This window comes from Mytilus galloprovincialis, chromosome 8, assembly GCF_965363235.1.
Source record: "Mytilus galloprovincialis chromosome 8, xbMytGall1.hap1.1, whole genome shotgun sequence".
NCBI lineage: Eukaryota > Metazoa > Mollusca > Bivalvia > Mytilida > Mytilidae > Mytilus > Mytilus galloprovincialis.
Window position 1 is genome coordinate 17423600 of NC_134845.1, and position 12227 is coordinate 17435826.

General features: G+C 34.0%; 1 protein-coding gene across 1 annotated transcript in view; it reads right to left on the reverse strand.

Moving 5' to 3' along the window:
- LOC143085216 (uncharacterized) overlaps positions 1-8043 on the reverse strand; it is a 35774-nt gene extending 27731 nt beyond the window's left edge. The window contains exon 1 of the mRNA XM_076261440.1: positions 7339-8043. Within this exon, the coding sequence (XP_076117555.1) occupies positions 7339-7824 (486 nt within the window). The 5' untranslated portion in view covers positions 7825-8043. The remainder of the gene's footprint in view (positions 1-7338) is intronic.
- Positions 8044-12227: the final 4184 nt, after the last annotated feature.

The window sequence follows — 12227 nt, forward strand, 5'->3', positions numbered from 1 at the left end:
ATCAGGAGACTGGTTTGACTCAATTGACAAGAATGTTCGGGATGGTCAACCTTGGTCTTCATCGATCTGACTTTCTACCCGAGAGTTTTTGACATGTCAAAAACAATCGACTAAGGACCGAGAAGCCAGTCACTCGAGAAGAGATCGAGTAGTGTTCGAATTAATCGGGAAAGGATCTTGTAGAGATCGAGTTTGGTCGGAATACAAATAGTTTACCGATCAGTACTCGATTATGTCGATCATTGCTCGACTTATTCCCGATCAACGCCAATCTGTTCGATACGTGGTCCAGATTAACTCGACCAATGCCCGATCGCTTCATAATCATTGCGACTTCTATATTGTTTTTCATCCTAGACCAACTCGACCAATATCCGATCTCTACGCGACCACATTCGACCACTTTTCGATCTCTACTCGGCGATACACGATTCTCTAAATATGTGTGCAGTTCTGATTAACTCCAGTAAGTTTGCTTCTGCAAAACAATATTTTGCTTCTGCAAAACCATACTGTCTGTATTTGTTTTTTAACTATACATAAATTCCTCCATGTAATGTACGCGTCTGTACTTTTGCAAGGAGGAGTAAAATTTTAAAAGAGAGACAAAAGATACTAAAGGAACAATCAAACTCAAAGGTCGAGAAAACAAACCGACACAGCCAAAGCGAAAAACGAAAGCCGACGAGAAGACAAACAGCAGTCTACATAACACAACATAGAAAACTAAAAACGAAACCCAATAAAACCTGGGATGATCTCAGGTGTTCCGGAAGGAAAGTATATCCTGTATTTTGGCCCCAGAGAATTTTTCAAATAAGAAATTAAATGTGCATTAAAACACTATTGAAAGCTGATAACAAATTTAGCTTTCAAAGTAAGTTTTTAAAAACATCCATAAAAAACATTCATTTTTTTACATAAATAAGGCCGTTAGTTTTCTCGTTTGAATTGTTTTACATTGTCTTATCGGCTCACTATGCGGTATGGGCTTTGCTCATTGTTGAAGGCCGTACGGTGACCTATAGTTGTTAATGTTTGTGTCATTTTGGTCTTTTGTGGATAGTTGTCTCATTGGCAATCATACCACATCTTCTTTTTTATATATTATATTACACTGTCTAAAAGGCTATTTTTGTTTGACTGTCTGAATTTTCCGTATGTCTAAAATTATTTGTAGTTTAAAAATAAGAAGCTGTGGTATAATTGCAAACGCGACAACTCTCCACAGGAGACCAAAGGACACAGAAATTAACAGCTATATGTCAGCGTACGGTCGAATGTTAACAAACAATTTTTTCATACCCTTTTTGACGCGATTTTATAAAAAAAAAATGAGACGAAAGGCAAATGATTTTTAATTCGTGAAAGATACATGTATATGTAAACAGTTTCAGAAAAGGTATCGTCCAGGAGATTGAACTTATATTTTTACCAAATTGGGAAAACATGTGACATCTTTACCTCCTTTTTGCGATATTACTTGTAAAAACAAACAGGTTGTTACCATGGATACACATGTATGCACATATATGACACAAACAGTAGGCTTAAGGTGGTATCGTACACTACAGGGAGATAGCTCTTTAAAATCAGCAGAACGTTTTAATGACATTGTGTTGTTAAGGGAATATTAAGCATCTCAATGATCAAAATAAGTGTTTGTCAAACTGCTATATAACCAGTGTAATTTTTCTGATTAAACGGTTGCTTCAAATTTTTTGAATTTTTTATATTTTTGTTAAAGGGTCAAAGTAAATACTGTGTCAAAATTTTATGAAAATTAAACGAGCCAAATTAATTTTAATGAAAGTGTTGGGTACCACCTTAATGTGTAAGAAAGCAAAAAGGGGGATGGTAAAATTAATGTATATTGTAATCTAACATCAGTACGTATCGAGTGACAAATCTCAAGAAAACAGCAGTAAAACTTCCATAACAAATCAGCGTCCTACTTTATTTTCAAGAAGTTTTTATAACTATAGGGATCCTCTTTGTTGAGCTCTTGCAAATCTCTCATACTGTTCATTTTGCCATTTCATTACGGACTTTACAGTTTCCCCGGAGTTCAGTATTTTTGTGATTACAATTTTTTTTTTTTTTTTTTTGCCAACACTGTGGTCGCCGTGTCAGCCACTGCATCATCTAACTTCTAGGCACCCTTTGCTGTCTATCCCTTTTTGTTCGTCTTCTATGTTTTCTTCGAGCTCAATCACAGCTATTAACCTGTCTATCTGAGCTCTAACCATCTTGCCAAATAATCAAACTGCTTTATTTCCATGTAGATACTTTAAATGTATCATTTTTCTCAGACATTCTGTGAACTACTGAATCTAACCAAATAAACGGCGAATGTGTCCTTATGGGACACAGATAATGCCCCAGCTTGCATATAACTCTATAAATAGTCATTACCCAAGAACGATAGTGGTTATCAAAGGTACCAGGATTATAATCTAGTACGCCAGACGCGCGTTTTGTCTACATAAGACTCATCAGTAACGCTCATATCAAAATATTTATAGAGCCAAACAAGTACGAAGTTGAAGATAAAAGTGACGCCACCCAAATTCGCACTTGATCTGTGTTTTATACTTACGGACGGACAAGGGTAACACTTAAAGCTTGCATATTACTCTATAAAAGAGTCATTACCCAATAACGATAACGGTTATCAAAGGTACTAGGTTTATAATTTAGTACGCCAGACGCGAGTTTCGTCTACATAAGACTCATCAGTGACGCTCTTATCAAAATATTTATCAAGCCAAACAAGTACGATGTTGAAGATGAAAGTGACGCCACCCACATTCGCACTTGATCTGTATTAAGCATAATTGTTCAAACGTTTCATAGAATTTGATTGAGGCAAAATAAAAGTAGAGAATTAAAATTAATTGTTTGGGCATACGTATACGTTCTTACGGACGAACAAGGATAACACTTAAAGCCCCTCCGCTGCAGCGCGTGATATAAAAAAAAATCAGACGATTTATACTGAAATTGTACATACATTTGTACCCGACCAATGCCCGACTTTCCCTATGACCCCTATACGATCAAGTCGACCTGGTCTGGCCGAGATCGAGTAAAGTTGATTTTGTCTAGCTAGTCGAGTAAAGATCGTGTAGAGATCGTGAATTGGTCGGAATCATCGAATATGTATTCAGTTAGTGGTCGGGTTGGAGTCGTGATGGAGTCTTCAAGGAGTCGTGATTGGTCGAGTTAAGTTCATGTACAGTCGGATAGCAGTCGGATTGAAGTCGTAAACAGTCCCAAACAAGAAATTGGTTTTGCTTGGTCGTAGAAATTTGAACAATCGGGCTCATCGAGTTGATCTGATCGGCAGTGTGAACCTAGCTTTAAGCTCGCATGAAATTAGTTCATGTGAGTTTAACATGCATCTCAACTTATTTTTCAGATTTAATCAAAATAATTGAAAATACAAATTAATTCTTTGATTTTTTTACAGGGTCACGTGAAATTCACTTGAAAAATTACCCGCGTGAAATGTTGAACGTGAATTTCACGTGAGATTCAGAAATGATATCTGACTAAACATGTCTACTACCACCGGCCATTTGTGCGCTGTGTCAAGTCAGGAGCCTCTGGCCTTTGTTAGTCTTGTATGATTTTAATTTTATCATTTATTTGTGATAGAGTTTAGTATGACCTACATTTTCACTGAACTAATATTTTTTTTGGTTTAGTGGCCAGCTAAGGCCCGGCTTCGGATGTGGGATGTTTTCCGGTGTTGAAGACCTATTGGTGGCTTTCGGCTGTTTACTGTTCTTTGCTCGAGTTGTTGTCTCTTTGACACATTCACCATTTGCATTCTCAATTTTATTAGCTTAATCAAAATATAAGGTATTAGGAATAACCATTCAAACTCAGCTTCATGATTTTCTGCGACTGCGTCTTCAAATTAAAGCTGTCGGAGACGTACTCATTGAAACTCTAGTTTTGGAGAGCATGGTTCATTTATCAGTTGAAATTGAACTTCGAACTAGCATGTAGTGACTGCCTGTACTTCATGATGATAACTTTGTATAGGTTTGTAAATATGTTACTATATTATTTTGTTTTTATTTTGTTTTTATGTTGTGCTGTAACGCCTCTGTCCAAAAAATATTAATCATCGCCACATGCTCAACTTGATGTTGCTGTTCCAAGCCATGAACATAATACCCCTGGCCCAGTGGTAATCTTTCCCTGATATCTGTCGTATTTCCGTTTTGTTTATTATTATAATATAAATCAGTCTGTTAGCTTATTGTTTAAATTGATAACATTTTGTCCATCTTCGCTAGCCAAGGGTTACGATCCACCCCCGATCTCTCCAACCTTGGCAGATTAAGCCAACATTTGTGAAAACAATGTTGCGGCATCTATCGGAAGATTAAAATGACGCCCATTCCTAATACATTATTCTTGACCAATGGTAGCACTTGAACTCTTCAATTTGAAGGTAAAAACACGGTAGCGTCTCGATTCTACACACTTAGTAAAGCTGGAAACGAAAATATATGTCAACATTCATGCATTTGTGCATGCAACATACACAGGAACTTCTAATAGTCGATTAAACACATTCAAGTTGTCACTAAATACAGTAGTATGTCTAGGAATGTTAAGACTTGTTGCACAATAAACAAGTGGCAATTGTTTACAAACACCTTCTATATTTACACGTGATCATGTAAAAGACGCTTTTTGATTGGATGCAGCGAGTTTCGACCGCAACCAATGAAAATCCTCATCCTGTGTCTCTGAAATTTTATCTCAATCTGCCAAGGGTGGAGAGAGCGGGAGTGGATCGTGACCCTTGGATAGCGAGATGCGTCTACGGTATGACGTTTATAGATGACTTTGCGATATAGTGAATCCTCACTCCTGAAGGTCATACTGTGACCTGTACGTTATTGTTCACGACAATTATACAAAATTTTGTTATTTCTATATTCATTTTCTAGACTAAATTTTTGTATTACTAACTGAAAATTAAAAAAAGTGTCATGGTAAAAAAAGAAAATCAAAGCGAGGAGGCACACTCAATTGTTTCAATATAGTGCCCAGTGACAAATGTTTCAGGCATATTCAGGACGAAATATTCAGATGTCATATTATTTTTTATATGACATGGTTTATTTTAATTCCTATAATAGTGTTTGTTGACGTAAACATTATTTATTATCATATCGATTAATCGATTGATTAATTAATTGATTGGTTTAAGATTGCTGTGGTTTTTTTTTTTGCGTATATGATACAAAATATTTGAACATGTTGTTTTTTCTCTACTATATATCATGCAGCGTTATATTCTCAATAAAGATGTATATAAATCATTTATTGTAAGGTGACATAAAATAAGTCGAAAGACAATTGTGTTTTACAATCTCAAATCAAAAGTTTAAAGATCAGTTACTTGTGACATACATTATTAAGTCAAACAAAATGTGATCTTTAAACTTTAATAAATAGGCGAAACATTAATGTGACAATACGTAAATCCTTCTTATTGATTTCAGATACACAGTGATCCTAAGATTGCCTTTTTTAAATCCATGTTCCGTTGAAACACAAGTTTTAATCTTGTTGACGTTTCTGAATATCTATATTAACCTACAACATTGTAATATGATGGGTTGTCTGACAGTCCGCTTAGTTTTATTTTGACAATAATCAGAAAAAAGATACAACGTTGATTGAAATAGATAAAAGTGAACCATACATTAACAATTAACATATATACGGACGCGGATCGAGTATCTACAAATAATTGGGGCTGGGCTGCCTGGGCACCAAATGAAGACGCCCCCCTTAAATCTGTCTCTGATTCAGTGAATTACACGGAGGAAACAGCGATAATAACAAAATATTTTTTACATGTAGTAAGATAGCCTAATATAATCAAAAACAAATACTTGTTTATGCATGTTTTTCACTAATACATGTATGATGGATACGAATGCATATGCACTCATGTCATTGAAATCCCAATTGACCGAGTGAAATAATAATTATAACAACGCTGGAAGAAATTGGTGTCATCAGTCATATTGCATCATGCAAGTTTTGGTATTCATTAGGGCATTTTCTTTTAAACAGAAAACGCGGGATTTGGGTTTCTACATTTATCTCAAAATCTGAGTTTAAAGAGTTTGTGTTTATGGTTCATTATAATTTCTTTCTTTTGTAAATGAAAACTCGCCCAAATGTGAGAAATCTCTTCCAAATTGTGCAACGTCAACATAAAATGTCAATCAGCTGTACGAATATAAACAACTACTCGGTTAGCATAAGATATGTGTTTCTGTATAATACAATAATTACATTAGATGTATGTTTCAGTATAATACTTTATTCTGAATGGCTAACTGCACATCACGTGTTATTCCGTAAGCAGTTGCATTGCTTAATACAATTTTTCATTCATGATAACACGTGGTCCAACAATAAAGTACACAGGTGAATTAAATAAAAAAATATATAAAATTCGTGTTTTCATGATCATAGCTAAAAAATGTAATTATAAGTATTGAATGCTTCTTTTTGTAACTTTATAGGGTTGTAAAAGCGTTGACCGTGCACACATTTTTAGAATGAAGCGCTTCCGCGCTTTATACAAAATGTACTTCGGCCAACACTTTTACACCCCAATAAATTTACAAAAAGAAGCATTCAATTCTACAGTAATTAAGTGTTTCTGTATAATGCAATAATGAATTATTTCTATATAATACAACAATGAAGTGTTTCTGTATAATACAGTAATGAAGTGTTTCTGTATAATACAGTAATGAAGTGTTTATGTATAATACAGTAATGAAGTGTTTCTGTATCATACAATAATGAATTGTTTCTGTATAATACCGTAATGAAGTGTTTCTGTATAATACAGTAATGAAGTGTTTCTGTATCATACAATAATGAATTGTTTCTGTATAATACAGTAATGAAGTGTTTCTGTATAATACAGTAATGAAGTGTTTCTGTATAATACAGTAATGAAGTGTTTCTGTATAATACAATAACGAAGTGTTTCTGTATAATACAGTACTGAAGTGTTTCTGTATAATACAGTAATGAAGTGTTTCTGTATAATACCGTAATGATGTGTTTCTGTATAATACATGTGCATGTATCAGAATTCATTTTAAATCAAAAATATGAGAAACCTTGAATCTAGAGAAAAATCGAAATGACAAAAAATCACAATTTTTTGTTATAGAATAGTAAAACCCATTTACGACTTGCAATACACAGTTGTTTAAAATAAGAATCATGAACGAATATTTGAGTCTTTCTTTGTTTAAAAAATAATTGTACACATACCAGTATCCTATTCTTGAATTGTGGTGGAAAGAAATTATCAAGAGAAAGAATGCGTCGCATCCGTTTCCCGCCTTTTCTATTTAATTGTCCCTGTGCTTTCTTCCCGGTCATAGACGAAAAATTCTGCGTTGATTTTGTTTTAAATAGCGTTCTTTGGTCGAAATTGTACGCATTTATAGCTGGAAAAATCACTTCCGGTATTGGCTGTTGCACATTCAAACTCAGTCGACGGTTGACAACGTTATTGACGATTGACGGAAGTCTTATTTCTGACTGTTTCTGTATGTTTAAGCTCATTCGTCTAGAGACACATTCCCGATGCTTCTCAAACAAATGTCCATCATAACTATTTCTAATAAACAATTCTTCTTTAAATGAAACTTTTCTTTTATGCGGAAGTGCATCTGACTTGCTTCGTCCCTTCTCCTTTGACCTTTTATTAAAAGTTTCCGAAAAGTCACTAAATTTTCTATTCCGAAAATTCATATTTTATGTTTTAGTTCTTCTCCGACTACGTAAGTGTCACTTTACATTCTCTTTACAAGAAACTAATAACTTTTTGATAATAACTTTCTCCGATATATTACCTTTGTACTATATTAAAATCCCCCTATATCTTAAATCTATGATCATGATCCTTTAATTTCAACTGTTTGAAACGTAGAAAAAAGTTTCTTATCAGCCACAATTCCGTTAGAAATTTAGACATTTTAATAACTTGTTGTATTAAATCAAATTTTATACCGTCTTTTACGTCAATACGAAAATATTAAAGCGAATATACATGATATAGGTACTTATTTATCAGAACAACGAAAATTTCAAACAGAGTCTAAACGTAATTTGTTGTGATTTTTCGATACGATCGATCGAATCTCACTAATCAATATGAAATTTGGTGATAAGCTTACCCAGCCGTTGACGACTGACTGATGTACTTTTTTTTTTGTTATTTAGTAAATAAAATGTACTTGTATTCTGCTCCTGACTACTAATTCTGACATAAAGAGAATTGACAGACACGTTATACAAATGTATGATATTTATCCTAGATACCACATGGATTTAATTAACATGGTTTACAAGGCCTTGCACAGATAGCAGCCATTCTTAAAAAAAAAAACGCCAAACTAATAGAGATTTGAGAATCATTTTAAACTGTTTTTTTCCCAGTTTTTCATTTTTTTATGCTTTTTCTTAAGCTTAAGAGAATGATTCAACGGAATCCTCTTTTTTGTTGTTTTAAATAATTCTTTAAAATCAGTTAAATATAAAGATATGTGTATAATTGTGTATTTACTTCCTTTAATGTGGATTCATCGATTGATATGTGTTGATACGTGGTTAATGCCACTTACAGCACTACTTTGTCAGGTAATTTTTTATTGGCAGAGAAAACAGGGATAGAGATAATCACCGATCTTCGACAGGAAAATTGAACAGCAAAATCAATTACGATTGGGGTTCAGTGCATTTGAAACATGCGGGATTCAAACTCACAACCTCAGTGTTTAACAAGCTAGTAATACAACAGTAGTTGAACCTAACCTTTAAGACCACTCGGCCACCGATGCTCCTCTTTGAAGTTAAATCCTAGGGTAAATACTAAAATGTATATTTCTAACAAAATTTAGACTTTTTTTACCTAATAGTACATGTTTATACATGGATGTTGGCAACGGAATAAGTATATTGTAACTACTCGTCATATTCCATGATCAATTAATGAGTTAAACATGTGATGGGACATTGTCCTGTTTATTTGATTAACAAATTTTCATTACTACGAGCATTCTTAATTTGACTTATACTTGAATTTGTCTGCGTGAAGCTGAGTTTGTTTGGTTCATAATTATTGCGCTGCGTTATTTCCATGGAATTTATTTCTTATGCGGTAATTGGTTTTATCATGTTGTCCTTACTTTTTTGTAAGACCTACAAATATATCTATATAATATTAGGTATTTGCTATTAGTAGTAGATGTTTTGATAGTTTCTGTTTAATTTCAACCAGCAACATGATCTGTATCAAGCACAGTTAAAACTTTAATCGCTCTCTATTTTTATTCAACACTTTGAAAACAACAAAACATTCTCGTGTAAATTAAATTAAACTTATGACATTTTCGTGTCAAACAATTTGAAAAGACGATTGTAATTGATTTAACAACACCAATCTTTTTTGAAGCGCGACGTATGTATGCATTTCAGTAGGAGTAAATCTGATTTACTCTTGTTTTGAAGGTTTAGCATATGAATAGTAGAATACTACATTATTAATTAAATCTACTGCTTATATCTGTTAGCTGAGGACATACCTCTTAGAAGGGAAAAAAACAATGAAATTCTATCAAATTGAATATTGGGTTAGTTTGTCAATATTTGTGAATGTTGTCCAGAGTAGAAGATTGTGATGAACGAACTGACGAGTAGAATTAAATTTACTGCGAGACTGATGATTTACCTTCTCACGCAATAAACCTTTCATGGTTTTTTACACTACGTGGAATAATGTGGTTCGATGGTTTGTTATAATATTTGGACATTGTTCGAAGCAAAAATACTTTGCCAAACAATAATGTCGAAAATGACAATACTGTTTACCTCTTTTGTTAACGTCTGCGTTCGAAGCGCTCTTCTAGGTTGACCTTTTAAATCAGAAAGGCCTAAATCCAATTTTTTTTTAAAAGCCAGGAATATATAATACATTGTCAATACCGAATCACGAGAACTGTAGATAATACATGCATAAGATAGTATAATGGAAGTTTACAGTCAAATATAGGAAAAGAAGATGCAGTACGATTGCCACTTAGACAACTCTTCACAACGAGACAAAATAACATAGCAATCAACAATTATAATGTACCGTACGGCCTTTATCAAAAAACAAAAGTCATTATACCACATAGTCAGCTATAAAATGCCCCAAAATGACATGCAAACCAATTCAAACGAGAAAATTACGGCATGATTAATGTACAAAATAATGAACGAAAAACATATATGTCACACTGCAACAAACGACGACCACTGAATTACAGGCTCCTGAGTTGGAACAGGCCCGTAAATAATGTGGCGGGGTTAAACATGTTAGTGAGCGCCTGAATTGCCACTATCCTGGGATAGAGGTGTAACAGTACAACCGGTGCTTTGTGCCAAAAAAATCTTTCATTTGCGCCAATATTACAGGTAAATATGCATGATACAGGTTAATACAGGTATTAATAAAAAAAAATGTTAAAAAAACAACACTTTTGATAAAGTTCTTGTTAGTCAAAACATATTCCTCAGAAATAAGTCATCATAAAACCATAAGTATTACCTTTCAATGAGTTTTTGAGATTTAACTTTCTGCTGGTTTACCCCATGGTTGCGATTGTTCAAAGTTTTGATAATTTGTTTGTGTTCCATATCAGTTGTTATTCTGCCTTTACAAGTTAGTCTACCTTTGCAAGTCTTTTAGGACACCTAAATGACTTGTCACAATTTTTCAGAACATCTGCATGATAAGACTTATTTCCTTGATTTGTCTCTGAATTGAGAATGTCCATATTGATACATGTACATCTTAAATGTGAACACTATATAGATCTAAACCTAAGCGATTTTCAGTTTTGTATTTAGAAATCTAGAAATAAGTATGATTGAACTGAATCACTGATTATCTAGGGGTATTTCTCTGAGTCTACTATTATTGTAATCACAGTAATACGGTATAAACAAATCTTTAATATTCACGATAGAGCGATGAGTATGTATGTATGTACTGGTAAATGCCTCCGATATCCGAAGAACCCCTCGAAAGCTGCGAGGGTACAGTGGTATCCATGTACACTCCCTAACGGGATTAATGGAGATGTGTCACTAACGTATATTTATACGACAATTATTTTTACAAGGACAATCAATCCCCACCCAACACAAAGGGAGTGCTAGGACACCGGGAAGTCTGTTATTGGGGTGGAGGAAGCCGAAGTACTCGGAGAGAACCACCGGGCCACTCGGTGGAAACAGACAAACCAGAGAGATATCAGAAGATTGATCTCAAGGTCAAAGTAAGGCAACTTTGACCAACCGAGGCCCCCAGAGTACCCATTCTAGTTTAAACTCCGGTCTGGGTACCAGAGATGTGTGTGAGAGGGTGAAAATTACCCTTCTGATGTGCTGATATTTTTAGCACCCCGAGTGAGAACCGAACTCGGGACCTTCAGCACTGTAGCCATCGGTCTAGACCACAAACTCACACTAAGTATTCCTTTCCTGTTATATATTACCTGTATTACCTGTAAAATGGCGCAAATGAAGTAGTTAATTTTTGGCGCGAATGAAATATAACCTTGTGGCACAAATGTGTTTATGCAAATATGTCATGCCATGGCTTCTTTCTTAATTAGATGTATAAGCTTGTGTCCATTTTCGCATCTTTTCCAGGCAAAACAACATTTAACGGTTATAAAATCAGATGTAGATATTTCATTTGTTTTTAATCAACCTCGTATTTTTAGAGGTGAAATCAAATTAAGGTCCACATACAAATAATTAACTAAATACCGTACGTAGTTTCGTAATACTGCTTACTAAGGAATTACGAGAACTGCAAGATGATTGTTTGCTATAAAATATAATTTAAAGTTTTACAGAACCTACGGTTTAATGTTTAATGAAACCCTTTACCTCTTGAAATAGATCGGTTATACATTTTAAAATATATGAAATTTTAATATTATATCTTGAGAAGTTACATGTTATTTTCTACTTAGAAATTAAAATCGGATAGAACAAAAAAAAAAAACAACAGTGCTGGTACATGTGTACAAAGTTTGAATGACTTATGGCACGAAATATTATACAATGTAAATGCAATTAGTTTATAGAACTACATCCAG